At 51.9% G+C, this 15,805-nt stretch overlaps 1 protein-coding gene across 1 annotated transcript in view; it reads left to right on the top strand.

Moving 5' to 3' along the window:
• The window catches only part of CDH4 (cadherin 4), a 474,925-nt gene that overhangs the window by 407,160 nt on the left and 51,960 nt on the right, over positions 1–15,805 (top strand). Inside the window, exon 5 of the mRNA XM_052650685.1 lies at positions 13,350–13,505. Coding sequence (XP_052506645.1) covers positions 13,350–13,505 — 156 coding nt within the window. The remainder of the gene's footprint in view (positions 1–13,349; positions 13,506–15,805) is intronic.

The raw sequence follows: 15,805 nt of genomic DNA, 5'->3' as shown, positions 1-15,805 counted from the left end.
AAATACATGTAGCACATTTATGCTGCCAGTTCATGCAAAGTCTTAGGAAAACAAGACATGCTGTTCTGCATGAAGGAAATTTACGTCAAAGTAAGGTTCAGTCAATAAATACTCTGCGGTGGAGCCACGTCATGGGGCAGCTTTCGTAGGCGGAAATGGTGTGTTTTATTGGAAAGATTGGAAGACACAGTGTCTTTAGGGTGGGGAAGCAGTTGCTCAAGGAAAGCAAGTCTCTAAGAACCATTACTCTGCTTGCCACAGTTGAACACATCACCTTGTTTTCCTTTTCATTATAATCTTCCAGCAGATGTCTGGGAGTCACAGGTCCCCTAGGGAGAAATCCCATGATCCTCTACAGCTTTCAGATCTGGGCTCCTCAGGGTGGTCTCATCATGTGTCCACAGGCATCTCCACTGAATGTTGTCTTGGCAAGTGTGGGTTGCCATTGGGTAGCTGGATCCCCAGGTAACTGGTATGACTCAGCATGAAAAGTAGCTCCAGAATCTCATAGAGGTGGATAAGGATACACAAAGGATGCTCTCCTGCCTCTGTGATGTGAATTAAGTGAAATGATGATGTAAAGAGGTGGAAGGAATTAAAACAGAGAGACTCCTGGGGAGCAACATCACAGGGTCCTGGGTCTCACCTAAGGAGGCAAAACTCCCCTCATTTCTTTCCTGTGCCGAGCTGTCTGCCTCTGTGATGAGAGTCTGTGTGTGCACGTGTTCGTATTTCTAACACTGATCTCATTAATTTATTCGGAATTAACCAGCATGAAAACTTCCAAGAAAAGAGGTCTTGATAAGAAATAGTAAGCCAGTGCCAAACAAGAGATCCAGGTCAAGTTTAATCCAATTGTAGGGATATTTAGAAAGAGAAAAAGAATCCTTCAATTTGAAGGCCTTCTTCATCTAGAGCTTCTTCTCTCTTATTCTATAAAAGAACCATTAAATTGTGCAATAACACTGGGGCCATGAGCATTGTAAGAACAGGCTTAACCCTTGTAAGATTACAAGATGAAGCTACATTTTCTGAGTGTCGGCAGCATAAACACAAAGATTCCTCAAGAAGGATGTTTAAGTATTGGGTCTCTCCAAACCCCACGCTTCTCCTAGGACCCAATAGCCATTTCTTTCATCTCAGAGTTACATTTAAAATGTTTGCATTTACAGCATAAGAGTAGATTTTTCTCACTTGACTTGTGGAGTCCAGAGTTGGAGGCTATTTTTTTTCTTTCTTCCCTCCTTCATACATTTGTCGCCTGACTTGAGAAATTACCTATGTGATGCAAAGTAAAAGTTTTTATAAATCCGGCCTCTGGCTCTTGCCTTACTACAAGGCTTACTCATAAGAATTCTGAGTGCTTACTATGGACAAAACCCTGTCCACATGCTTCACATACAAGATCTCAGTCAAAATTCACCCTTGGGCCCCCATCTGGGCCTCTCCCCAGCCTCATCCGTGGTCTGGCTGCCATAGCCTCCATCCCAGAGACTGGATCTCATCTGGGGTCATCTTGTCAGAGACCGTGTGTGCAGGGCCTTTCAGAAATGGGCAGGGACACGCATTATGCATTAGTGAGGAAGCATTCCTGGCAAGACGTTTGACTCTCTCTTTTTTAACATTTATTGATTGATTAGGCTGCTTCAGGTCTTAGTTGCAGCATGCAAGCTCTAAGTGGCAGTATGTGGGATCTCATTTCCTGATCAGGGATCAAACCTGGGATTGAACCTGCATTGGGAGCGCAGAGTCTTAGCCACTGGACCCCCAGGGACGTCCCGAGACATTTGACTTCTCATATGGGGACCAGAAGTGACACCAGGCAGGACGTGGGTGGCAGACCTGAGAGTGCCCTCCAGCCACGGGTGCCGTCTGCCCTGGGCACCCCGCCTCTCCAGCCCAGGCAGAGTCCCATCCAGGGCTCTGTTCCCTGACACACAGGGCTCCAGCCAGGGGGCTCAGAGGGAAAGCCGTCCCCGCTCTGGATTCTGTGCAATGACAGCCCTTGGTAGCTGTTAAGTTCAAGAATCTGCAGGGAAGCCCAAACTGTGTTCAGAGCCCTCGATCTTCCGGGAGGTGGTCTAGGTGCCCTGCGTCCACTGAACACCACTAGAGGCCAGGTGCTATGCGAGTTAAATTACAATTTGCTGAAAGCCACATGACCCTCTCTCCTGAGCACCTCCTGGACAGTCCAGTGAGGGAGACAGAAAGAGGCCGGTCAGCAAAAACATAGACGAGAAAACACTGGCCATGTAGGGGCTGGGGAGGTGAGGAGGCAGGTATAAGGGGTGCACTAAACCTCCCTGATGACTGGCTGGACCCCTCAGGAGAGGACAGACCCCTCCTCACCTGGGCAGCCCCCAGAGGCCACCTCTTTTCCCCGAGGCTTACCTCTCCACACTGCAGGGTCCCCCAGGGGACAGGGCTGAAGCCAGACCCCAGGCCAAGCTGTTCCTCCGCGCTCTTCGCCGGCGACCACTCAGATGGGAACCCCATCCCCATCTCTGCTTGTAAGGAGGCCCACCCCAAACAGGATGGAATGGTCAGGTGGGCCTCCAAGGGGATGGGGTATAGGCGGGGGCCTTGGCACCTTGGGGATGCTGCCCTCTGCTTAGCACTTTCCTGCCCGGCCCCTCTGTCTACATCTGGGTCAGGCAGAGGTTTAACCTAACGCAACGGGGGGACCCATTCAGGTCCCTCTCCCCAAGGAACATGCCAGGAGTGCCTGGGCTGCTCACGAACGGAAGGGAAGGCTGGCCAGCAGGTGGCCCAGTGCTCTGGTCTTAATAGGGAGAGGGCCCTCAGTGGGGGGCTCCAGCCACATTTCCCGGCCCCGACTCTTTCTTAACTTAGCGTCCACACTTGAGAGCCAAGCTGACCAGCCAGCTCAGCTCATGGGCCTGCCTGTTGCCCAGGGGAGGGCAGGGAGTCTTGACCAACCCCCTGACTTGACTGACACCTTGACTTGACCGAGACAATGGGAAACAATGCTCCCCAAAGAAAATCAGGCCTCTGTTGCCAGACGAGCCGGGAGTGGACCCTGCCCCACTCCCATCTTCAGCAATAATGTCTTAGTTGTCCCATACCCAGAACTAAGACGCTACCTGTCTTTGTTAATTTGGTACAACCTGAAGGACACTTTTGAGAAGCATCTAATTCACTCTTCCCACCAGGCAAATTTTGTAAGAACATATTCATGGCTGTTATTAATATTCATACGACTTTGAGGATTTTTTTCATGATTTGTAAAATTCCAAGTAATTGTGAATGGAAATGTATAACAGTGTCAATGTTACACAACAAATGCCTTTCCCCATCATATTCTGGGTTTTTCTGCTCATTACAAGAACCTAATTGAAAATAATTGGAAGCTGAATTTCACTGTGCATGGAAAGTATTTTGTAAAATGCAAGAAACACAAACATTGTCAAGCCTCTTAAAGTCATGTTCATGTATCAGGGAGGAGTGCAGAGTGGGGGGAATCTGGACTCTCACTCACCCCCGGCCCCAGGTCTGTCCCATCACGCACTAAGAACGGTTTTATCCTGGCCAGATCTCACTGCTCACCCAGCGCCAGGGCAGAGGGCTTTTCAATTAAACTTTGCTGCAAGCTAACAGTGCCTCATGCAGAACTCAGTTACAGTTTCATGACTGCTTTCAACAGCAGCTGAAATCAGGTTCCAGTCCTGGGCCTCAGAGCCACGGTGACTTTTTTTTAATTGAAGGATAATTGCTTTACAGAATTTTGTGGTTTTCTGTCCTACATCAACAAAAATCAGCCACAGGTACACCCATGTCCCCTCCCTCCCATCTCCCTCCGCATCCCACCCTTCAGCCTGTCACAGAGCCCCTGTTTGAGTTCCCCAAGTTATACAGCATATTCCCACTGGCTATCTATTTTACAAATGGTATCGTAAGTTTCCATGTTACTCTCTCCATGCATCTCACCCTCTCCCTCCTACCCTCCCCCCACCCCGTGTCCACAAATCTGTTCTCTACGTCTGGTTCTCCTTTGCTGCCCTGAAAATAAATTCATCAGCACCATCTTTCTAGATTCCATACATATGTGTCCGTATGTGATATTTATATTTCTCTTTCTGACTTACTTCACTCTGTATAATAGGCTCTAGGTTCATCCACCTCATTAGAATGGATTCAGATGTGTTCCTTTTTATGGCTGAGTAATATTCCATTGTATATATGTACCACAGCTTCTTTATCCAGTCATCTGTTGATGGACATCTAGGTTTCTTCCATGCTCTAGCTATTGTAAATGGTGCTGCAGTGAACATTGGGGTATGTGTGTCTTTTTCAGTTTTGGTTTCCTCAGGGTATATATCTAGGAGTGGGATTACTGGATTATATGGTGGTTTTAATCCTAGGTTTTATTCCTAGTCTTTTAAGGAATCTCCACCGTCTTCCATAGTGGCTGTATCAGCTTACATCTCACCAACAGTGCAAGAGGGTCCCCTTTCTCCACACCCTCTCCAGCATTTACTGTTGGTAGACTTTTTAATGATGGCCATCCTGACTGGTGTGAGGTGGTGTCTTTTTAAAACACAGAGCATTTCAGCAATCCCAGCAGATTTGCAGAACTGACCAGAGTGAGCACAACACCCAGGGTCTGAGTCTGCATCGGGGGTCAAGTGACCCTAGGGAGATACAGAGACCTCCTGGGCCCCGTGTCCTGTCTGCAAAAGTGAGCACAGCTTCCTCGGCCTCACTTTCTGCCCCATGAAACTTCCCAGGAAGGCAGCATGACCAAGACCAGACCTGAAACTCTGCCCTCGAACCCTGATGGCTTGTGAAAGCTTCGTCCAGTCCTCGGCCTCTCAGGCCTTGGTCTCCCTATCTGCAGAAGGGACTGGACCCGACGGTCAGGGGCTGACATCCTAGGACTTCCCTTTACTGGTCCTTAAGGAGCTACAGGGGTGAGGAGGGGAGATTTCCTGGGCCCTGCTCTTCACAGGGGAGCTCATCCCAGCTGCAGGCGTTCGAGACACAGTGAGGGTGTGGGATAAACACAGTGGCGGGCAGGCTGCCACCCTATCCGCTCACCCCACCCCACCCCAACCCCCCACCACTCGCCCCATCACCATCACCTCCTCACCCCCCACCTCCCCACATCCCCTCACACACACACACCTCCCTCTCCTGCCAGAGGCGGGGACCAGGTGGCACCACACTCCTCATCCCCCAGGTGTCTCTAGAGCAAAACCATTCTGACCCCTCCTCCAACCCCGGAGGGGGACGGAGTAGGGGTGGGCCTCCCCTCCTCCTTGGCGCCTGGGGAGGGGTGATCACTTCTCTCCTGACTCTCCTTCCCGCTTTTCTCCCACTCCACGATTCCCTGCTATTTCTTCACCATCAGACAGTAAGCATGGGACTGGCTGGTCCTTCTCCCTCCCACCTAGGGTCTTAGAACCCTGCCACGCCTGACACCCCCTCAGGCTCTCCCCCACCCTTTCCCTCTGTGCCCACTGCCTCCTCCCTCCTGGCTCAGAGAAGACGTTTCTCCTCCAGGAAGAGGGCCTCCCACCCACTTTGGTTTCCCAAAGCACCTGGCTGTGACTCTGGCCGTCGGTTTGCATGTCTGCCCCCACCCCCTGGACAGCATGTCCTTGTTTCATTTGTTCAGTCGGTGATTACTGTGTGCGTGGTGCTAGGCCTGTACCTGCCATCCTTGCGGTCAGGCAGGGTGTCTGTGTTCCCACAGCCCAGGAGGGTGTGGGGCAGCCATAGTGCTTGGCAGTAGGGGACGGGGAGGAGGAGATGGGAGACAGGGAGCCATCCCGGCAAAGCAGACAAGAGGTCAGACAGAGAACCTGAGAAAATGCAGATTCTCTGTCAGCATGAGAATCCAGGAGTCCCAGCATCGAGAGCTGGCCTAGGGACCAGTGAGGCCACGGAAGCTGAAATGCGTTTAGGTGTAATCATGTTCTTACCTCTGGACTCTCATGAGAGTCAGATTTTAAAAGAAATTGCCTCTCCTGGCCGGCTGTAGTCACGGCCAAGTTCAGATTGGCCTGCCTCAAATCCAAGGTAGGCGGGGGACGAAGCATCTGCGGTCACGATTCAGGGCTTTTCACTCTGCTGCTGCCGGCAACTCGAAACTCCCACCAGGTAAAGAAAATGAGAGCTTGCAATCTGCTTTCCTGGGAAGATCCCTGGGTTTAATATCACACGAAGAGAAAGAGCTAAAATGCTTCACCAAAGAATTATATCCTCGTGGAAGATCCTGATCCTAAGGGTTTTGAGAGCATCTTTTAAGACACAGAGATGGGGTCAGGGAGGCCTTGTTAGTGGCAAAGCCATTAAGCTGCAGAATAACTTCGCCTTCCAAGAGGTTTAGCACAGAAAGGCGGGGACATCCAGTCATGCGCATGCATGTACACACGTGTGTGTGACAGTGTGTGTATGTGTACTTACGCATGTGTTATTTGTGCATATGTTTGGGTGTGTTACTCTGTCTGGGCCTGTCCAGGAATCACATACCACAGTAGACAAAACCACACAATTCTAACTCGACTTTCTCAAAGATTCCCTCTGCCCTCAAGTCCTTCCACAGTCTCTCACAGACCCTGTTCTTTCCCCATCTCATAATTGTCACCTTATAATTCTGCACTGACTGGCTGTCACTTTTTAAATCTAATCCCTCTGGTCCATGAGACTTCCCAGGTGGTGCTAGTGGTAAAGAATCCACCTGCCAATGCAGGAGCCTCAGGAGATGTGGGTTCAATTCCTGGGTTGAGAAGATACCTTGGAGGAAATGGCAACCCACTCCAGTATTCTTGCCTGGGAAACTCCATGGACAGAAGAGCCTGGTGTGCTTCAGTCCAGGGGGCCACAAAGAGTAGGACATGACTGAGCGACTGAGCTCACATGCAGTCTGGAGCATGAACCACGTGAGGGCAGGACCATGCCCATCCAGCGCAGGGGGGCCTGGCACACAGCCCAGGCTGTCTGGCCGAGTGAAGACACTGTTGAAACAACTGGGGTGGGGAGTGCCCAGCCAACAGTGAGGTTCCCAGGGATAACAGGTCCCTTTCCCTCCTGGGGCGAGGTTTCCTCTGCATCCATAGGACCCTCCACTCCTTCAGTTCTTGGGATAAACCTCCAAGGCCTTTGCAATTCACAAGACCACACAGGGTGACTTTTCTCCAGTTTCAAGTTCATTTGAAATTAGGAAAATACCTCCTCCTTGGGGGAGATTCTGCCGGAATCCTGCCATCCAGGCAGCCTTTCCAGAGGATGGAGCCGGCCCTAGAACGAGGTCCCTGGGTGAGCACAATGGCCAGGCACCATACGTTATTTTAATGTAGACATCACTTTAAACTAACCTTTTACCATCTGTTCTGTCCTTTCATAACAAATGCAAAACAGCATGATCCTCGGTGGCGTCATAAAACTAGGACAGGTGATGGAAAAGCCGTCTCCACTTTTTATTCATGGCCCTGCCGGACACCGCTGGGATGTTTTTCTCATTTTCCAGCCACAAATCAAGGAGAAACTGCTCTCGCCTGATCTGGTGAATTCATTCACACAGTATTTCTTCTTAACACGGTAAACTATGGAAGAATTGAGGGCGTCCTGAGAGCCCTGGGCTCACTCAGCATGTATTTCAGGAGACGCTGCTGAACAGCACCTGGAGAATTAGGGGAATGTGGCCTGATGGTCAGGATGTAATGAGATTCCTTTGCAAAAAATCAAAATCTTTAAATGTGTGGCAGGTTCTTTTCAGCAGTTTCATAATTAAATTTCCCTGTGAAGGATGGGCAGTCTGGCCGGGAGGGTGCAGGCCGGCGGTGTCTCTGCAGGACTGTAGGGGCTCACACGCCCCCTTTCATCCAGTTCAGCTCAACCGCTGTCCTCGGGGGCCCTCCTGTGTACCCTACATCCTCTTCTCTTAAGCTAAACTCAAAGCAAGCCTCTGAATTCACCAGACTTTCTAGAATCTTCCAAGCTCCTGGGAACAAGAACTGGTTTGAGTTTCTGCCCAGTTTCTCAGTTCCCTTCTGCCCTCAATCGATCAGGCGCAGGCGACTCCCTGCCCCCCAGATCTGGAGATGAGGGAACTCGGCCAGGGAGGACCCTCTTTCTACAAACCGACTCCAGGGAATGGAGCTAGGTCGAAACTCCTCCCCACTCAGCGCCTTGGACAGGGCTGGTCAGGTGTGGTTCTGCCTGAAGGACCGTCCCTGGCGGACAGAGAGGGGATGTGTGATGCCGACAGGCCAGAGCCTCGTGTCCGGGATGCACAGCGCTGGGAGCCAAGGAGCTGGCAGGAGGCGGGCGGCCGGGACCGCTCGTCTCTCTCCAGCAGGAGGTGGGCAGCACTGATAGAGGGAGGGCAGCCCCTTGGAGCCTGGGGGTGCAGACAGGCATCCAGCTAGACCGTGGCCAGTGCTCCTGCTTAGGGCAGACAAGGGGCAGGGGAGCCTGACCTGATGCGAGGGAGGAGGAGCCCAGAAAGCCAGAGCGAAGATATTCCTCATGGACTTCGAGGAGCCCTGTGTGCGGGCCCAGGTGTGCGCAAGCCTGTATGTGCGTGCATGCCCATAAGTATGCATACCGTATGTGTGCGTGGCCCGCATGTACGTGCCCATGTGTGCACATGCCCACGTGTGCACATGCCCATTCCTCTCCCGGAGACCCTGGTCAACACCCAAGCAGCCCAGGTCACTGACGCCTGTGTGATGAGGCATCACCTCCTTCTTGCCGACTGTTCCTGACATTTTCTGTTCCCCGTCCTCCAGTGTATCAGGTAGGAAGCCACCATCATGGTCAGGGTGGCCAGTGTCCCTACCCCCACGCTCTTGCCCTGGTGGAGTCGCCTCTGATATGTAAATAGTCACTGCTGGTTTAGGAAAGTGGTTCTCTATTAAGCCGAATTTTCTCAGAAGCGGAGTTTTCTCGGGGATGGCTTGTGCTAACGGTCCAAATTCAGTTGGAAAGGATGTTCATTATCAAATCTCTGAGGCACCTCCACAGAGACCGTCCTGTGGTGGTTGTCAAGCTACAGAGATCAGCTGCCCAAGAAAAAGCTGCCCTTGGCTTCTGAGGTAAATCCTACTAGGCGTGTAGGGGAGGAAAAGTCAACTTCCCTCCCCTTTCTGAGCTCCTGGCTGAGACCCCTGTAATAAAAGACAGGTAAACAAAAGGAGGAAAAACAGAAGTTTGTTAGCATGTGTGCCTCGTGTACACATCGGGGAGACCCAGGGGAAAATGAGCAGCTCCCCAAGATGCCTTAGAAGTCAGGTTTAAGAGGAAATAACAGTGAAAGTGTTAGTCACCCAGTTGTGTCCAACTCTTTATGACCCCATAGACTATAGCCCGCCAGGCTCCTCTGTCCTTGGAATTCTCCAGGCAAGAATACTGGAGTGGGTAGCCATTTCCTTCTCCAGGGGATCTTCCCAACCCAGAGAAAGGGGGAGACGAAGTGACTTGTAGGAAAGATGATGGCCCTCGGAAGAGAGCTGGGAGGTGTGGTCGTGTGACAGGGTCTGCCCTCCTCCAGGCTCCCTTCCAGGACTGGTAGCAATGATGTTCCTCGATAGATAATTCCCACTCCGGGGAGGGGGCACTGTGACACCTGAGCCCCTCTGAGGCTCTTCTCCAGGTAGATGAGGGAACTCAGAGAGAAAGCCCCTCCTGCAGCTGGTGGTTCTCAAGTGCCCACAGCACAAACGTCACTACACCCAGCAGCACATGGCAGGGACCTCGCACTAACCCTCATCCCTGCCTTTGACACTCCCCCAAGCAGTTTCTAGGCTTGGAAGCCGGGCTGGCAGGCTGCTCCATCTCCCTGAACCCATCTCTCAGTCCTGAGAGGAGGTCAGTTCAGTAAAGAGTTGTCTCATTTCAGGGGGCAGGGTTGCGGGCAGGCTTCAGGGCAGGCATACCATCAGGTTATGATAGGAGGCATCTCTATGAAAGCCAAAGAAAACCAAACTTACTGGTTAGACCAGACCTGTTTCCGAGCCCTGGGGTGGGAGGCAGCCCGTCGAGAATATTTCTGGATGGCGAGCTCACAGCACCTTTGTGGTCTGGATGCCTCTGGTGGGATCGTGTTTTGTCTGGGGAACCTTGAGTAGTCATTGGCACGGCAGCAGGCATGCAGGTTGTCTGTGCATGAGCTCTTTCAGGTGCTTCCTTGAAGGTCATTCCCACTCATCCAGCCTTAGTTTGCAGGGCTTTGGGGAAAGGGCAGCTTCGCTTTTACTGTTTCCCAGTTGGCTCAGCAGGTAAAGAATCTGCCTACCAATGCAGGAGACTCGGGTTCGATCCCTGGGTTGGGAAGATCTCCTGGAGGAGGAAATAACAACCCACCCCAGTAGTCTTGCCTGGAAAATCCCACAGACAGAGGAGCCTGGTGGGCTACAGTCCGTGGGGTCGAAGAGTCGGACACAATGGAGCAACTGAGCGCAGCAGCACAGTTCTTCGTGATTCCAAGTCAGAAGGGCAGGAGGGTATTGGAAGCATTGGTCTGGAACCATGTAGCCAGATATTTGAGGAAACTAGAAGTCAAATCCAGTCCACTTACGGGTAAGAGCTCTAACAGTTAAAGGTAAAAAATAAAACCTCAAAGACCACAAACAGGACTAGAATCTTAAGGCACAGAGTTCTACCAAAACCTAATTTTTCTCTGTATAATCACCCCCATTTTTAAGATAATCAGATAATCATGGTAAAACCAATTTGTTTGCAGAGGAAGTCTGGTCTCATTTGACGTGACTCTTGGGAGGTTACTGGGCAGTAACTCGTAGCCAGGACTCTCTCTGTTCACCCAGGCCCTTCTGCTCAGCTGATGAAGGCGGCTCTGGTGGGTTGACCCACCCACTGGTGTCCCCATGCTGACCATCACACCTCCGCTGGCCTGGGGGAGTGCTCTGCAGTTACCTTACTTTGCGGTCTTAGGAGAATGGTACCAGGGAGGATTTGTAAAGCCAGGGCGGGTGTTTTCTCCATATGTCCTCTTCTATGGAAGACTTTAAACACCTCCTAGGTGAGCTCCCCTGACCCTCGAGCCCTTTGCCAAGGAATTTCCCAAAGAATTAGCAGTCTCTTCACGTTTGTTCTTCCTTCAGCCAACTGTGAAATTTTATATTTTCTCAAAAAATAACCCGTTCATCAGGATTTTCAACTTGGCTCGCATAAAATATAAAGAATAAAATAAATGTTTTAAGTCTTATTTTTTCCTCTTAAGCTTGCCAAAGGTACATCTATTTCTTATGAATTTTTTTCCCCAGAGTACAGCTCTTGCATCTATTTATCAATCTTTCCAACTTTTCTGTTTTCAGATTCAGAAATTTCTGCATTCGTCTTAATTACCCGGGTGTTCACCATATCCTGCTTTGTCATTCCTTTCCTTCTGGATATAAATGCTCAGTTCATTCACTGTAATTCTGTTTTAATGATGAAAATATTTGAAGTTAAGGGTTTGTTTTGATTCCGTCTCTGGCCAAATTCCTTGGGTTTCGCTGTTTCATTGTCATTACTATTTTTAAGTGAAAGTGAAAGTCACTCAGTCGTGTCCGACTCTTTGTGACCCCATGGACATAGTCCATGGAATTCTCAGGCCAGAATACTGGAGTGAGTAGCCTTTCCCTTCTCCAGGGGATCTTCCCAACACAGGGATCAAACCCAGGTCTCCCGCATTGCAGGCGGATTCTTTACCAGCTGAGCCATAAGGGAAGCTAAGTGCAGTTTTGATTCTTAACCTGTGGTTACTTCAGAATGTTTTCTAAAATATCTCTTTAAAAATCATCTTTAAATTTTAATTATATTATTCTAGTAAGAAGTCCTGGTCAATTTTGCTTTGTGGAATTTTTTTGAGGTTTTTGTTGGGGTCCATTTTTTTGCAAAATATTGCCATGGTCCCCTGGGCTTTGATTTTTAAAAGTTGTCTTTTCTAAAGGTGTATTCAGAGTTTATGCTAATCTTAATTTGGCCCCATCAGCTATTGCTTTCACGCCCCTGTGGCTTATTTACAATCTCTCGCCATCGGAGAAGCTTGTTGTCTTACATGGTCTCCTGCCCACCAGCTGCCCCGTGCATGCCCAGGACCTCTGCTTCACCTGAATGAAGGACGTGCACCTTATGTGTAATTCTGCGGGTGTCCTTGCTGTCTCCTATAGTCGGGCATTTATCTAACGATCTGGTCAAAAGTGAGGTGCTGTCCACATAGTCCTCCCCCAACCCACATAAAGCACAGAATCGTGCATTTTTTTCCTCTGTTCTTTCGTTTCTCCACCCAACTCTCAGGCTTTGCTAGCTTACTTTAGATGTGGGACCCAGATCACCATTACTGGGGGCTTCCCTAATAGCTCAGACAATGAAGAGTCTGTCCGCAATGCAGAAGGCCCAGATTTGATCCTTGGGTCGGGAAGATCCTCTGGAGGAGGGAATGGCTACCCACTCCAGGATTCTTGGGTTTCCCTGGTGGCTCAGATGATACAGAACCCGCCTGCAATGCAGGAGACCCAGGTTCGATTCCTGGGTAGAGAAGACCTCCTAGAGGAGGAAATGGCAACCCACTCCAGCCTTCTTGCCTGGAGAATCCCATGGACAGAGGAGCCTGGCGGGCTACAGTCCATGTGGCCACAAAGAGTCAGTCACGACTGAGTGACTATCATTTTCACTTTTCACCATTATTAAGTTGTTGTTTTCCACAATATACCGTTTCTATAAACACTGTGCCTGTACTCAGCTCTTTAACCACATTGACAACATCTTTCAGGGCTGTGTTTCTGTGTCCAGATGCTGGTGGAGGGGCATTTCTGAGGCAAGCCCTGTTCTCGAAGTCTTTGCTGTGACCCTCTCTCAGGGCAGGGCAGGAGGACCAGAGCAGGAGCAGGGGACATTCTCTGTGTCTTTGCACATCCAAACATGCCCACTGCCTTTCTGCACAGATGATCACTCGGGGGCACAAGTGTCTTGGGCCCTGACCTTTTCCCTAAAAACCCCACGCAGTGAGCTGTGTCCTTGCCCCTGTCTTTCCGGAGGTTTGACGTGAGGGCCCTTTGTGCCAGGTCCTCAGCCATCTCAGACCATCACTCAGGCTCTACTGTGGGCATCTTCACCTCTGCCAAGCTCCCTGCAGACCCTTTCCTCTTGGAATACTGTATCTCCTCCTCCCTGTCACCTGGTGGGCTCACCGAACATGTAGTGCAGGCTCTCAGTGAACCCCTGGCCTCACCTGCCCTTCTGGTCCCCAGAGTGGACCAAGCGCTGGCTGTGGCCTCACATGCTCCTGAGAGAGACATCATGTGAGGCCATCCAGTGGGATGAGCGTAAGGTTCCGGTAAGAAGCCTGACCTTCCCTCGCCCCCGTCTGCACCCCCTTCCAGATCCGGTCCGACAAGGACAACGACATCCCCATCCGATACAGCATCACAGGCGTGGGCGCTGACCAGCCCCCCATGGAGGTCTTCAGCATCGACTCCATGTCCGGCCGGATGTACGTCACACGGCCCATGGACCGGGAGGAGCGAGCCTCCTACCACGTGAGTGTCCCTGGACTCGGGCTCCTAAGGGCGGGGGGTTGGAGGGGAGTGCAAACCCAAGTCCTTATCAGAAAAGCCCACCTGCCTGCAGGGTGCCTCCCAGGGCTGTGCAATTCACAGAGCAGATGGGCCGAGAATGTGCTCTGGTAACGTGTCCCTGGCAATCCCGGGAGGGCCTGGGACACAATGGGGGAGCCACTGGTCAGAAGCCGTGGACCCACGTGACCTGCTGGGAGTTCTGCTGGGGAAGGGGTCGTGCAGCTGGCATGTCACTGCCACCTCTCCAGTTCTGGGCACGCATCCCCAGCCCCTCTGCCTCTTCCTCTGAGAGCAGAAAGGCGGCTCTGAGCAAGCGCTGTTGCTTTCATGGGGAGCTGCCAGTGGAGAGGAAAAAACCATGAGAAAGTGAAGGCTGCGAGGCTCAGTTAAAGGGACCGTCCACCACTTTCCACTTGGCCTCCTGGCCTGGCGGCACACAATTGGCCCTAGAGCTCGGTGGGTGCACGGCTCTCATGCTGCCCACCCTGGCGTCCAACCCCCTTTGGGCTCTGTCTCCTCTTCGTGGGATGAGCATTTGCACCTGCGGGAGGTGGGGGCTGGAGCCAGACCTGGGGGGCAGGGGTGGGCAGCCCCACCCAGCAGCTGAGACCTGTGCCCTTAACCCCTCCAACCTCCATGCTCTCCTGCAAAGGGGAAACAGTCAGGCTGCCTCAGCGTGTGTTCTGAGGACTCAGGGTGACCATCCCTGCGGTGTTCAGGACCGCCCAGCACGTGGTAAGGCTGCCTCTGTGGCTATAGCCAGGGCATCAGAACTCCCTGCTCCCAGATTGTGCTCACAAAGGTGAGGGGGACGCAGTCACAGCTTCCGCCCTGTGTCATCTATGGACCGGCACTGACCTCACTTGGCTTCAGCCTGCAGTGCCAGATGGGAACCCTGAGAAGGGAGGTTCCACATGGGCAGGCTTGTCCATACCACATCCCCTGGCGGAGAACAGAACCCACCACTAGGGGGCGGGCAGGCCCCTCTGAGTCACAGGCTTTCCTCTCTCAACTGCTCAGCTCCTAGCTCAGGATGGCTGCAGAATTTCTGAGTCCAGCACAAGATGAAATGGGGGCCCCTCTGAGCTTACTACGTGTTTTAAGATGATGACGGCTAAGCGTTAAACCACACACAGACCCTTCTGAGTACAAGGCCCGAATGACTATGAGGGTCACACACTCGCCTCCTGTAAAGTGGAACAGACAGGAGGCTGAAGCTGGAGGACTTGTGAGCCTCATCCCATGGCCGTCTGGGCCTCCCCAGCCCCTTCTGCACCTCGGTGCAAACGGCTCAGAGCCACACCCAGGTGTCACTGTCCACTCTGAAGACCCCCCAGCCCTGGGCACCCCAAGAGCAGCTCGATCCTAAGAGCACCACACCCCCTCTCCCTGCACCCCCAAACCAGACCCTGGGAAGGCAGGAGACACATTTGGGAAAAGGAGACGCACTTGGCTGTGGACTGAGAGATAGCTCCCCAATTCCTCACCTGCCGTGGGCCAGAGAATCGCTTTGAGTTTAATCCTGTCCTGAGTCCCACCATCATCATGGCTGTTGAGGAGGTGGGGCAGCATCTCCCACCTGAGAGGGAGTTGACAGACCGTGGACACGGGTCACTGGAGGTGACTGTATGAAGCCTGTGATCACGAGACAGACGAGCATCACTGTCTGCTCTGCAAGGCGATTCCCCAGAGGGCACCTTCATGGCTTCCTTAGGAAGCCTTGCTGTTGGGGCCACGAGCGATCAACTTGGGCAGGATCTTCCTGAGCCTCCATTTCCCTGCCTGTGAACAGAGATCCAACAGACCCGTCTCATGGTTCTTGTGAACAATGAGGTGAGGCAGCTCCTGTGGAGGTCTCGGGGCACTCCCAGCCAGAGCCAGCGCAGGGCTGACGGAAGACAACAGGACCCTGCACACAGCAGGCATGCACAGCGCATCGCAGGAAATTTACTCTGCACAAGACACCCAGATTTGCAAGTCTCAGGACATTCCTTATCTCCAAGTCACAAAGCATTTCTTGTCTCCAACGCCAAGACAGACCCCCATCCCCAAGCCTGCAGCTGTGTCCAGCCTGAGAGATGGAAGGGAGGGGTGGGTGGGCTCTTAGAGATTCCCAACAGAATCTATCAAATGTTTTAAGCTTTTGGAGGGAGATGAGGAGACCCTGCCAACCACTTTCCATCGAGAGCTCCACTCGGCCTGCTCCTGATGCTAAAGATAGCGGCCCAACCGGGGTGTCACTTTAGTTAGAAGATAATAAC

The sequence above is a fragment of the Budorcas taxicolor genome, chromosome 13 (assembly GCF_023091745.1).
Source record: "Budorcas taxicolor isolate Tak-1 chromosome 13, Takin1.1, whole genome shotgun sequence".
NCBI lineage: Eukaryota > Metazoa > Chordata > Mammalia > Artiodactyla > Bovidae > Budorcas > Budorcas taxicolor.
This window is presented reverse-complemented; position numbering and strand designations above follow the sequence as displayed.